Below are 13,679 nucleotides of genomic sequence, written 5' to 3' on the forward strand. Positions count from 1 at the left end.
GGGGACCTCAACGGCTGAAATGAGGAAGGTCAAGAGAATTACGGTGGTTCGGCCAATTAACCATGAAGATTGCCGACGTACCCGCTGCCAATTCATGCGTTTCGACGATCAACCACGCACAGCCAAGATAAACGCCCAGGGGAGAGGTTAATGCAGGCACACCTTATTCCCCATCCAACGGGCAACTGGGAGGTTACCAGCACTAAGATCCAGGGCCACCCACCACCCATCTTCGCCTATCAGTTCTTCGTCGCATCTGAAGTTCGGATGATTTTTCCCTTATACGCTGGGCCGGATGGCATCTCCGTACATAGATACATACATATGTACATACATCGTACAGCCCACTAAACTGCTATGCACATACAACCTGGCGGCTGGCGGCTGGCGGTGCGCATGGCTAATGGCAGGTCAACCCGACAATGCTGTACCTGGTGGCCTCCCATTCCAAATTTTCCAAGTCGATGCTTGGTAACTGGTCTTGCATCTGGTCGCGTGCATCTACATGCGGATACGACAGCTGTCTGCGATGTTGTCTCGCACGTCTCGATCCAGGTCTCGCATCAGGTCTCGCACAATGGGCTTCGGCTTGAACACTAAATGACGCCTGGGAAGCATTACGTAGCTGACTGTCGTCACTACGGTACAACTAACGCGCATATGCGCTGGGGGCATATGTAGCCATATGTTTGTTAGATATGTATGTATGTATGTTTCTTCCTATGTGATACCAGATGGCGACGGCCTGATAATGTTTCACACACGTCGTCGTCCCAGAGCCAATCAATGCTGGCGGCGGTCCGCGGGATGAAAACGGCTTACGAATGTACGGAGAACGTATTCGCCAAACGAGCAAAAAAGCGCATGTCTTGACGAAAAAATACTACTCAGATCTCGCATATCGTGTGGAACTCCTGTTGATCAATGCCATTTTGCGCGATTTCGTCTGAGGAAAAGACAGGAAGAAGAGGGGAGTGGGGAGGGAGAAGGGAGAAAAAAGACGCCTCGACCCCAGCCAGAAGCCCAGCTACCAAGCTATACAATGTATGTATGTATGTATGTACCTACAACAATACCCGGCCACTAACGTAAAAGGCTAGCTCGCTCGATCTCAACCGCCGCCATGGCTGGCTTGTGAGCGGCTGGCAAGCCGACCCCTGACCAGTACCCTGACCTTTTCTGGCGCCGACGGACGCAACGTTACCCACCACCATCTTGGCCAACTAAGCATTTGGGACGGCATCTGAATCCTAACGGCATGTAGACGGGTGGTTTCCACGGAATCTGAGTGGGAAAACGCCCACCCCTGGATGGAAATTGTCACAATAGCTGCGACGACATATTGCCATTCTCACCAGATGTTGTCGCCGATATCCATGCGACCTTGGCCGCGCTGCCATTTGACTGGCGCACTCTGAAACTTCAAAGAGGAACAATAGCAATCAGCGACTGCTTCATCCATATTGTCCATCGCCTGCGCTACGGCTGCACCTTGCAAGAGACATGTGAATGTAGTCAGTTCTCCGAATAGAACAGCATAGGCCCCGTCGGTTGCGAATTCATTAAAGAAAGGAGTGCCGCAGGCCGCCAGAGAGTACTGGCCAGAGGCATAGGCGCGCGATGCCCCCCACAATGTAGGGTTGGTGTGCCTTTCATCTTCTCGGATGTCCTTCCCGCTGTGGGTTTTCAGGGCAGCGAACCCGCTTGCATTACGTACACAGTAAGCTTTCTTCAACGGCCTGCCCCTGTCCGAGAAACCACGTGAATCGTGTATTTCCCGATATATCTGTCGAGGACGGCGGATCAGGAGTCAGGAGGGAAAGGGAATTCGGATGATGCATGGCTTGCAGTGGAGGTCTTTTCGCCTTTTCGCCTTTCCCCTCGTCTGCGCCTGGCGCCTGTGCCACATGGAGTGCGGAGGCTGTGTCTCGATTTGAGCGTTGCATAATCCAAGGACGGACCCGGCCCCAATGCGACTTCAGGCAACAGGCATGAGGGAAGTTCGGAAACCCTGACTTCTGCCCTGACATCGTATCGCGCAGAAAGCGCGGTGCGGTGGTGGCAAAGGTCACAAAAGCACGCACCGCACGCACGCACATGAACCCTTCACCTACATACCCTCGTCAGTCCGTCGCCCGCTTGCCGCCCACCATTCGCTTCGCGAGTACGGCAACCCTGGTGAAGACCATAGGGCCCTACGTAAATTATACGGGGGCCGAGACCAAGGCACTATCCTACCTGATTCATGCTCCCTCCCGGCGGCGAGGTCGACCAAAGCAAGCACCAGCACCAGCACCACCTTTTGCATCCGAAAATAGGCTTGCCCTCGGCCCTCAGCCCATTTCTGCCTTGCCAGCTTGCTGCATTCGTGAGCCCACCAGCCCGCCCCCGCGCGCTCCATCGCGAAAGAGGCCTCATAGGGCTCACTCTATGTACACAGAGTGGCAAGGCAAATCCAGCCTGTTCTGTGCCCCCTCCTCCTTCTCAAGCGCGCCCCTCCGCGTCAACGTCCGGCTCGTGTTACGCGGCAGGCGGACGGGCAAACAAGCTTCCCAATTTTCGTTTTCGTAAGGTGCGGATCCCGTCCCCGTTCTCCCTCGCCGGGAATCACCCGCTTGCCGCCACTACTCAGAACCTCCAGCGAACGAGCGGCCTCTTTTCCTTTCTCTCTCGACCCTCCTCTCCTCGCCAACGGAGGGGGCCGTTCGGAGCTTCGTGCAGTAGGCAATATGGTGGCTTACTGCAAGCACTTGGGCCAAGCGGTGTGTGGGCTCGCAAGTCAACTGCCGCCACGCGGAGATATGCTCCTTACCCGGCAACTCTGAGGTCATTCGCTGCGTCATCAAAGGCTGGACGGCATATGGGGAATGGTGACTCGCACAGAACTCGCAGGCAACTTGTTTCTTCTTTCCCTCCTCCTTCTTCCTTCACTCTCTCCGTGCGTCTTCGGCTGCCCATTCGAGCTCCGCCCTGTAAGTATTACAAGGCTATCTCCGGACTTGATTTGATGATGCTACTAAACATAATGGTGAGTAATGCAGATTGGGTGTTCTGGATGATATCGCGCTTCGTCTTGTCGATATGAGCAAGGTGAACGGAAGCCGGTGTTGTCAAACGAACGCTGCCCCGGCCTATTGCTTCATTAGAATACCCACTGCAACATCGATATTGTCCATATTTGTTCACAACTATGTGGCAGAACGAAGTAGGGCATGCTGGGGTGCATGTCCAATGTATGTTCTTATCTATTACTACTCAGAGGGAGGAGACATCTCGCATATCTACTATTCATCTTCGAGGCTGAAATTCAGATAAGATACCGTAGGTGAGTGGTTGACAAGTGGCGTCAGAAAAAGAAAGTACGATGTATGAGCGCAAGAACACCACCATGGCAACCAGCTCGTTGACCCTTGGGCTAGCAATGAAGATAATATTCCAGGCCATGTACAGAGTAGTATCATGGCAGCAGGGCTTCGAGCAGACAAACGAGCGGGCTGAAAAGCCGGTGGCTGGGTGTTAATTAAAGTTAATGGCCAAAGAAGAAGAAGAAGCAAAAAAAAAAACGCTAGCTAACCTCAAGAGCTTGGAGATTCACGTCGGGTCGCGCGTCAGGAACGCGCAAGGGATTCTGCAACACCAACGAAACTTCACCAGCGCTTTCCCTCTCCTCTCTCTCACACACACACTCTCTCTCAATTGAGGCCGTTCAATCAATTGACCACCAGACTGACACACAATTACACTGCGTATCTATCCTATGATTCTCTCGACAATGCCTTGCGCAATCACATATTGATTGACCGACCCGAGATGTGAGAAAGAGTTCTTACCAACAATCACCCCCACATTCCCTCACAATCTTTAGATGCCTTTGGTTCAAGGACACCAGACACAATCGCAGCGGGTGTTGCGATTGAGGTAGATGTGAACATCTGTTTTCAATTGGCATCTCTTTCCGGTTGATACTCATGACTTGATCCCTTTGGCAATTCTCTTAAGTCTTCACACCCTGCTATTTCTCTCTTTGCGCAACTATCACTTCCACCACAACCACGTGGCGTGCGCACCTACTGATTGCGATTTCCTCATCTTCAATTGTTATCATAGCAGAGGCCCTGCTCTAATATTTTCCCAACCATCCATATTTTGACTAACGCTCGCATCACGACTTCTTGGCGGCGACTGCTGGATCTCATCGCCCCAGGTTTTGCGGTTTTGCGCCTTCTTAGACGAGGCTGGCATTCTATGCGAGTTTTGACGACTCTTTGAGTTGTCCTTATATCAGCCCTTTCCCCTTCTACCTCGCATCATGTCTTGCACCAAGGAACAGCTCGAGGCGTTGCCGTGTGTGGTGCGTGTCTTCATACACGACCACACCAAGCGACATGACCCAGAACACGCAGATTCGCTTGGCCGCCACAGGATAAACATGATGCAAGATGCCACTTTCGCCGATGTCGGGCTCAAGGTGCTGCACAAATTTCGCCAGGAGAAGCCTGAACAAGGTCGACTTGTTGAGGTCGATGTCATTATGGACTCGCAGTATTGTTCATGCGCATTGGACGATCGGCTCGAGACGCTAAATGATGGCGAGTTCTTGCATGTTTTCCTGACCGAGCCGTCGTCTGCCTTGGCCCCGGAAGCACCTCAGAATTCCTCCGCCAATACTAGGACGGAGCCTGCTCAGAGTTTAAAGGGGCTCGCTACTCCCAATCCGCCCAACCCCGCCAATGGTGCTTCGTCTTTTCAGCAGCAGCAACCTACTCAAGCCTTGGGTCGAGTGCTACGGTCACGCACAAAGCCAAAGGAAACACCGCCTGCAGCAGGACCGCCGCTCCCGATAGATATTTCAAGCGACTCAAGTGACCCAATTAGCTTGAGTAGCAAAGATACAGATTGTGTCATTGTGGGTGAGAACCCTGACAGCACACAGAAGCCGGGTCCTACGTCGAAACCCCTCAGCAAAACCATCCATACCTCAACCAACGTAAGTTGTGATATCTTGTTCAAAGCACAGGAACCTGGCTGATAGCATGTAACTTAGGATAAGCCGGGAAGCCCGAACGTCTCATCTTCACTGCCAAAGAATTGGACTCTTCCTCGTGGTTTCAACCGGAATCAACAAGAACCTGCATCGAAAGGGCAAACTGCCTCCCCGTCCACAGCAGGTGCATTACCAGCGAAGATTGGGTCAACTGCAACACCCGAGTCTGCTCCCTCGCGGCCAATCAGCACCTCTAGCTCTGGGAAAATCAAGAAAGACGTATATGAAATTCCTTCTGACGATGAGCAACTCATGACACCACAACAAGACCGAAAGCTCCGCACTCGGCTCCGAGCTTTGCAAGATGACTCGGTCCCTTCCTCGCGCTTGCCACAGCAGGCTAACACTGAGCGAGGTGCATCCGCTCGCAAGTGGCTATCGTTTCCCAAAGCCAACGTCATTTCTATAAAGGATAGCGAATCTTCTTCGCCGGACTCAGATGAGGAGGGATGCACCATCGGAAAAACGCCGGGCTCTTACGCAGTGAAGAACACGCGAGGGATGCATTCTGTGTCCCGTAGAAAGGGAAGCAGCGCCCCGCGAGAGATATCCTCGCGCATACCTTCAAGTTCTGGAGTTGCAGTCAAGGGGTCCTTTTCACATGCAAACCCGTCGAACCACAAATCCCAATCTTTAGACCTGATCAAACAGATAGGAGAGTATAAAAATGCCACAAAGAAGAAACTCGAGGAAGAAGCGAGGGCCTCGGCCGCAGCAGAAGAGGCCGCACAGAAGAAGAATGCCGAGGCTAAGGCCCGCGGCAAGCGTGTTTCTGCTCGAGAAGCCATTGACCAGATCAAAAAGATGACGAATCGGAAGACACAGCCAAAATGTAAGTTGTCAAACATGTGACCCGTTCTGAAAGCATATCTCCATACTAACTCGCCCCCAACAGCACCAATGGAAGAAATTCCCGACTCTTTCTTCGAAGACACCGATTTGTCCGAGGATCACCTGGGTGACGATATCATTCATGGCCCCTCGCAATTGCACGCGACGAATACAACCGCATCACCAAAAAATCAAACGCCACGCTCCAAGGGAACACGTAAGCGTCCGCGACCATCCACATCGTTCACGCCTATCAACACGTTGTATCCTGAGTATGAGGCACAGTCACAGGTACAGCCAAGCCATACGGCAAGCAACACATTTGGACTGCAATATCCAAAACATTTCCGAGATCGGTTCTCCGACGCGGAGCAGTCTGACGAAGATGACATTTGGTCGGTCGGCAGCGAAGGGGAGAAATTCTGGCGCGGCGAGGTGCTGGATGAAGGAGGCCGCCTTCCCAAAGCTTTCAATGAGTACTCTTGGAAGTACATAACCCAGTTTGTCAGTTTGGGTCACCGTGGCTACACTCACGTTGGGGACGGACCCTGGGAAGGACTTATTATCAGCGGCCGCCACCGTGGAAAATATATCTTTGGCTGTGAGCCTCCCTCCAGTAGACAAATAGCGGAGGAGGAGGAGACCGCCGAGCTTCGACTTCAAACACAAGACTGGGAGGAGAGCGAATCTGACAACGATGGCGATGACGCAGAAGACGCAGAAGAAGTTGAGCTTCCACCCTGCAGCCTGAAGCTGGCCCATGCGGCCCCGGACGATACGACTCCCACTCCTCAAGGGCCGAGTGGACACGAAGTCGCGAAGATCTCGGATGAATCAGACCTTCGCTCTACCAACTCGGAAGCCTCTTCTGTTCTCATCAGAAAGCAGCTGGAGGCAGAATGCCCTCCTTCCAATCAACAGCTTGGGATACTCATTTCGTCCAGTCCATCCAAAACGCCTACCGCTCGCTCCAAAGTAGCGCCCACCCGATTGCCATCAACGCATAGAGACGACGCCTCCATTGGCCTGTCAGACGATGAAACAGAAGATACGCCGAAACCCGTGTCCAAGCTCGTGGTTAACAACTCAGGGCTGTCAGAGGGCAAAAAGGCTACGATCAAAAAGGTCACATTTTCTGATGAGGTGAATGGGGAAGTCGATGACGACAACGTTACCACACTGCCCCAAGAACCGATAGCAAAAACTACTGTTTACAAACCTTCCGAGACATCCGAGGATGGCAAGGATGGCGAAAACGGCGATGAGTCCTTGCTGCCGCCCAAGATGCTAGCCCATATCACAGCTTCCGCGGCATCTGATAATGGCGAGGACGGGAAGGGGGGTTCCCAAGACTCGAGCGTTTCGACATTACAGTATGTGCTGCAGGAATCGCCTCTCTGGCTGAACAACATCACCACGGCCAACGAAGCTCATGCAAAATGTAAAGGGCCTGAGCAGAGTCTGCCCACATCATCATCCCGCACGCAAAGGAAGAAGTCTGGGCAGCCGCCGTCTTCTGCGCCGCCGAAGTTAAGATCTTTCACACCCGTCCCTCTACCCGTCATCCCAGCTTTCCCAGCAGCAACGCATAGTCGGGCAGCAACAAAGGATCCCCTGCTTCATGGTGTCGGCTTGGAGAGGAAGCGTTTGACTTCGGAGCCGCCCAAGTCACTGGAGCATCAAGAGACCCCCGCACACAAGAAGCGCAAGCATACTCATGATGGTAACCTCGCTTCAGCCTCACCGGTAGCTATTGCAGCGACATCAATGAAAAAGCCGGTGCCAACGCTGCAGCCACTGCCACTGACCGCTGTGGCTAAGCGCGGCGCATCACCGTTGTCGCCAGCCCCTCTAGTAATTAAGGCTGAAGAACCCAAGACGGGCAGCAAGTCGTTGTTGCCGCCGCCGCCGTCAGAGTCATTATTCCCGTTGGTATCGCCATCCACTACATGTACCCCTTGTCCCCGCTGCACTGAAGCCGAAGAGGCCGAGCGACGCAGGAAACAGAACAAGGCAGAAACCCGCTGGCGTCGCCTCAGGCGTCGCCGGCAGAAAACCCGGCAGAAGAAGAAGATGCAGAGACACGGCCAGAACGGCCACTTGTCTGCCCCGATGTCCGCGGTCGGCACCTCGCAGAGCGAGCAAGCCAGCAACACCTGAGCTTGGACGCGTAGGGAAGCCAAACGAGATGTGTACGAGTATGTAGAGACCAGGGCGGTTAGGAGGCCAGGAGTTGTTGTTACCTGCTCCCTGAAACCTCAGTCTTTTCTTTTACCTTCAGGTGTGGTTTTGCTTTTTGGCCTTGAACGAAGATACCCATCAACTAGTGCCTCTGGCCTTTTCCCCTCTTTTCCCCTTTTCTTTTGACACGAACTTGGTCGCACCTCTTTCTCGTCCTATGCGTGTTTGTATCAATGAGGGGGGCACCGGAAAACGGAAAGGGGGCTGGAAGGGAAGCAGCAGCGATGATTGTATATTATGTTCTCCAAGGGGAGACACCACAAACGGCATTGGATGGAATGGATGGAATGGATCGATTCAGTGGAACGAAGAAGGCAATTGATATTTATATTTAGAACTGACTATTCAGCCGAGGATGGCAGGCTTTGAATTCTGCGGCCTCGTTTTACCTCCGCGCGGTCAATTAGGTACATATTCAAGAGAAGCGATGAATCGCAAGATCTAGAATAATCATATTCTCTTTCTCTTTTTCGCATATGACAACACTGCATTCTACCACACGCGTATGTACGGCTTCCCATCTCACTTCAAGCTGGATATCATTTTATCCAATGGTGGGGTTCGATTCGCCTTGTCCCTCGTGACATTCCTGCTTTGTATCCGATGTTTCCCCACATCCCCATCATGTCCTCCCTTCTACGACTTGAACAACGATAGGCAAGTCTCAAAAAAAGTGACCGGAAGCTTCGGAAGTTGTGACGAAATGCAGACCACTAATCGACTTTCAAGTCACGATACCCAGCAGCTAAGCTAAGGATGCCATCGGCAAGTGGAACAACAAGTTAAGTACTTAAACAACCCTCGATTCTAGCATGCTATACTAGGTCTATTTCTAAAAACACCAGTCTCTTCGTCTTGATCTTTTTTTTTTGGTCTTGTCATCGTCATAGTGGTCTATATGTTGAGGGCAAATAAGATTGCGTCGGTAATCAAGAATCATCCGCAGGACCAAAAGTAGGGGATTGCAACTCCAAAACTCCAGACGCAGAGTCGCCGAGATGGCGACCATCCGTTTAAACACAGTTCCGTCTTGATGCGTACGTCATCGTCCCCTGCTTTCATTACTCTTTTTCCAAACAAGTCCGCCAGACGTTTGGTTTTCACGCGGCTTCCGTGCATTGAGAGACAGGTAGGTCGATTTTACCACAAACAATCGAGACCGAGACACCATTTTTGCTTCTTCTCGTATCTTTCTTCGTCATCAACCGACTTGATCAGGACGCCGGAGATTCCATCTTGGCAGCCTGGGTGCCGATGCCATTGGCATTGCGGAAGAACAGAACACCCTTACCCTCGCCCTGAGCACCTGCGCTGGGCTCAACCCACTGGCACATGCGAGCACTGCGCCACATGGCCCTGATGAATCCAACGGAGCCGTCCTTGACATCAGAGCGGTAGTGGCGGCCCATGACCTTCTTGATAGCATCGCTGGCCTCGTCGGCGTTGTAAAAGGGAATCGTGGAGACATAGTGGTGGAGGACATGGGTCTCGATGATGCCGTGCAGGAGCTGGCGACCGATGAAGCCAAACTCGCGGTCAATGGTCGCGGCAGCGCCACGGACGTAGGTCCACGACTCGGGGGTGTAGTGAGGAAGCGAGGGGTCAGTGTGCTGGAGGAAGGTGATAGCGACCAGCCAGTGGTTGACCCAGAGATATGGCAGGAAGTACCATACCATCATGTTGGAGGTGCCGTAGGTCTTGCAGAGGAAGAAGAGGACGGTGGCGGTGATGGCAATACCCAGGTCGCTCAGCAGGATGAGCTTCGCGTCCTTGGCCTCGTAAAGGGGGCTGCTGGGGCTGAAGTGGTTGACGCCACCGCCGAAGCCGTTCTTCTTGCCCTTGCCGCGGCCTTCGCGCTGGCGCTCGTGGTAGTTGTGGCCGGTGACGTTGGTGAGCAGGTAGTTGGGCCAGCCGATGAGCTGCTGACCGAAAAGGTGGATGAGGGTGACAATCGGGGTCTCCTCGCCAAGCTCGCTGAGCTCGTGGATCAGCTTGCCGACTCTAGTGGCCTGCTGCTCACGGGTGCGGGGCAGGAAGACCATATCGCGCTCCATGTGGCCGGTGGCCTTGTGGTGCTTGCCATGGGAGATTTTCCAGCTAAAGTAGGGGACCAGGAGGGAAGAGTGCACGATCCAACCGACTGTGTCATTAAGAATCTTGGAGGAGCTGAAGGCCTGGTGGCCGCACTCGTGGGCCAGCACCCAGAGACCGGTGCAGAAGAGACCCTGCATGAAGGCGTACAGGCCCCAGAGGGCCACACGAGCAGGCATGCTGGGGATGATCTCGGGCGTCACGTAGGTGTGGGCGAGGTAGAAGTTGGCGGCCACGAGAGCAATGTCGCGGAAGACATAGTACAGACTCTTGACGGCGGACCGCTCGAAGCAGTGCTTGGGGATGGCGTCGTGGATGTCCTTGATGGTGTAGTCGGGGATGGCGAACTCATTGCCGTAGGTGTCGATGAGCTTGCCATGCGGCGTCTTGTTGTTCTCATCGAGCGAAGACATGGAAGAGAGGGAGGTGGACGAGGCCGAAGCTCTAGGAGAGTCGATAGGCGAGCCCATGCGGGTTGAGGGGGACGACATGTCCGACTCAGCTGTGGTCGAGGTCATGGTACGACGAAGCGCAGGGTTCTGGCGCGTAGCCCTTCCCGTCGTGGAAGCCATGGTCGTTCTTGTTGTGTCTATTTGGAAGAGGGGGAGAGGGAGAGAGCAAGAAGATGTGTTATTTCTATTATGCAATGGCGTTTTCAATATCCTTCCTTCTTGAAAAGGTCCTGTCTGGGGTGTTGCCCTTCTGGCCGGTGGGGGGGTCAGGTCAAATAAGGATCCGACTGGCAGACCAAGCTGAGACAAGGGGAAAGGAATGTCTTGGGATCGGCGTCTGAAGCGACAGCCAGACACTTGAAGAAGTAGTGTGTACAGTGAACTGCGGAATGCGACTTCTCGAGGAAAGGAAAAAAGAAACGGGCAAACGACAGCAATAAAAAGAAACGACGAAACGCCAATGGAGAAGGAGGGTCAGGTCCAATTGGCCACTGGACGTGTCTCCTAGGTGCTGGTCATAGTGGTGGTAGTCAGTAGTGGTAGTGGCAGTCGGGGGTCGAGTAGTAGGCGAGCCAAGGCTTGTCGGTCTCTTGTCCTTGTGAGCCAATTTGTTGGGGGGAGGGAACTGGCGGGTTTGGACGGAAGTGGGATGCACCTTTTTTTTTTTTTTAATCTTTCTTTTCCCTTCCTGCTTGTACCCGTATCTTTTTGTCTCTCACGCTTACTTTGCCGTCTCGTTTTTTAACTATCTGCTGTCCAACGGCTTCCGGCTGGCGTAAGCATGTATGTAAGTAGTTATAGTATTCGAGTTCTAGAGTGGGTGTACGAGGGTACAACGGTGGTCAATTGCCAATCAATCACTTGATCCGTTAGTGTACCTCAGTGTGCCAAACACCTTTCGGATCGAAACTGAAAAAACCAGAGAACTATCGGGACAGAGTTTGGTATCAGCCGCGGCTTGAGCAAATCCACAGCTTTGGGACTGCAACCTCTGAAGACAAGGAAACGCTGGCTCGTCCAGTAGGGCCAAAAAAGATTGTATTGAAAGCCTCACTGACTGGCTTTTGCGTTTACGCATCGATGCTCCCTGGCTATCCCTCCCTTGAAGTCACAGAACTCTCATTGCTTCCACGCTCTTACACCGAGGTCATCCTGTGTGTGTAAGTATCTGTATGCTATACTTTATCAACCATGGAAGGGCGCTACGGGCAGGAGAAGGAGATGACCCGCCCGCCACCTCTCTTTTCCTAGACCGTGCACATGAGACATACAAAGGAGAAGAAAAGAAGGGGTTAGACTAATCTGGGCAAAAATCTGGGCAACTAAGGGGAATGGACAGACCACCAAAGGGGCAAATCCAGGAGTGTTTAGAGAGAAAGTGCAAAGAAAGAACCGTCTCGCCGCCGATCAACGGGAGGGCAAGAGGGGACATGGCTCGTACAAGCAGTCGAGACTCTTCGAGGTTTGGACCGGGCGGGGGCCAACAGGTACTTCCATACAGTGAAGGGTATTCTACAGTACATACAGTACGACGAAGGTATCATGAACGTGGAACCTGAGATACAGGGGCCGATCTGTCAATGCCTAGCAGGGAACCTGGCACGCCTGGCTCAAGGACTTGGTTCCCCCTGCCTTCCTTCTTCTCCAGAAAACGACGGTTGTTGGGTTCGGTCCTGTTCCGTAAGTCTGGTGCAACCCCGACAGCCGTTGGAAAAATAAAAAGTGTGCTGTCTGACAGTCGCACAAGGGAGATAACTAGGCGATTCGGCAACGGGCGTTTTCGATTCCCATGTGTCACTCGGCAATTCTCGTGATTTGTTCGTCGGCGCAGTCCGTACAGGTCATCCAGTCCGATCATTCACACACGTGCCGAGTGTTGAGCACGGAGGAGGTCAGATGCCTTGTCTGGTGGCATCTTGCTACCTGTTTGTGAGTGGTTGACTACCTGAGATTTGGCTTTCTGCCTGCACGAAATACCGAGACGATAAGGGATGATCCAAAGTGTAAACCAAGAACAGACGACGAGCATGGGGAGCCGCCCACTGCGCGCTGCCAATCCCGAAAAACAAAGGCAACCCATACGTACCGAGCGAGACACACAGCAGCCATCATTGACGTGTCACCGTGTGTACATATGTGGTGTGGTATGTGATTTTCCCTCACCGCCCTCGAACGAACTCAAGCCGTGATGCCGCGGGGGGCTAAGCTGGTTAGAGGGGGTTTGGACCCGCGTGGCGTTCCGTTGGCACTTCGATCTGGCGGGTCTACTACCGGGCTACTTGGCATGTGAAGATGGGAAGTGTGCATACATATGTATGTACATACCGAGAGAAGAAGAAAAAAAGACGAGTCCTTCTGGGCTCTCTAGTCCCATCGGGTCCTCTAGCGGGTTAGCTGCTAGCATACAAGGCTATCAATCCCTCACATGGTGGTGATTGGCGTGACGGACAAGGCGCTGGGCACAAATGATCTGATGTAGCACGATGGTGAAGTCATCTCATGGGGCGGAGACACGGAGGCGACAACTACAATGTATGTAGCATGGTGCACGGCGAATGGGCGAACATCTCGGGTTCTGCACCTACAGTCTTTGGGTTGGTGATGTTGAACTTTGGGGAATGGATACATACAACGTGGGACGTGGGGGAAAATGAGGGACCGGATGGGGCTTTTACCCGCCCAACGCTACTGCAGATCTCCATCACGTATGTACTCAAGTACCTCAAGTCGATTGATGATCAACAACCGCATGCTCTACACACACGTAGCACAGAGTTCGAGAAGCTATTCCGAAAAGCTGGGGAGCAAGAGCCGGGCCTGGCTCTCTCGGCAATGGCATGCCCTCCATCTCTGACATGAGCCGGGGGGGGTGGCTGATATGGATTGATGTTCATGGGCGGGATCTGGGTTGATCGATAATAAGGGCAGGAAAATGCAGGGTCCTGATGAGCTGCTTGGAGATTTTATGGGATGAATGGAGTCCAGAGGCTACAGAGGGTCCCCGTTGTGCCCCGCCTTCT

General features: G+C 53.1%; 2 protein-coding genes across 2 annotated transcripts; one reads left to right on the plus strand and one right to left on the minus strand.

The window, feature by feature from the left end:
• Positions 1 to 4,309: 4,309 nt before the first annotated feature.
• On the plus strand, positions 4,310 to 8,035 carry PG998_005637 (uncharacterized protein; the record flags this gene model as incomplete). The annotated part of the gene is made up of 3 exons (XM_066872455.1): positions 4,310 to 4,987; positions 5,045 to 5,876; positions 5,940 to 8,035. The coding sequence occupies 3 exons, from the start codon at positions 4,310 to 4,312 to the stop codon at positions 8,033 to 8,035; spliced, it is 3,606 nt and encodes a 1,201-aa protein (XP_066732552.1).
• Positions 8,036 to 9,330: 1,295 nt separating this feature from the next.
• PG998_005638 (fatty acid desaturase) lies at positions 9,331 to 10,779 on the minus strand (the record flags this gene model as incomplete). The annotated part of the gene is made up of 1 exon (XM_066872456.1): positions 9,331 to 10,779. One exon carries the CDS (start codon positions 10,777 to 10,779, stop codon positions 9,331 to 9,333), a length of 1,449 nt encoding a protein of 482 aa, XP_066732553.1.
• Between the last annotated feature and the right edge of the window lie 2,900 nt (positions 10,780 to 13,679).

This window comes from Apiospora kogelbergensis (assembly GCF_038363985.1).
Source record: "Apiospora kogelbergensis strain CBS 113332 chromosome Unknown utg000003l_segment0_segment0, whole genome shotgun sequence".
Taxonomy (NCBI): domain Eukaryota; kingdom Fungi; phylum Ascomycota; class Sordariomycetes; order Amphisphaeriales; family Apiosporaceae; genus Apiospora; species Apiospora kogelbergensis.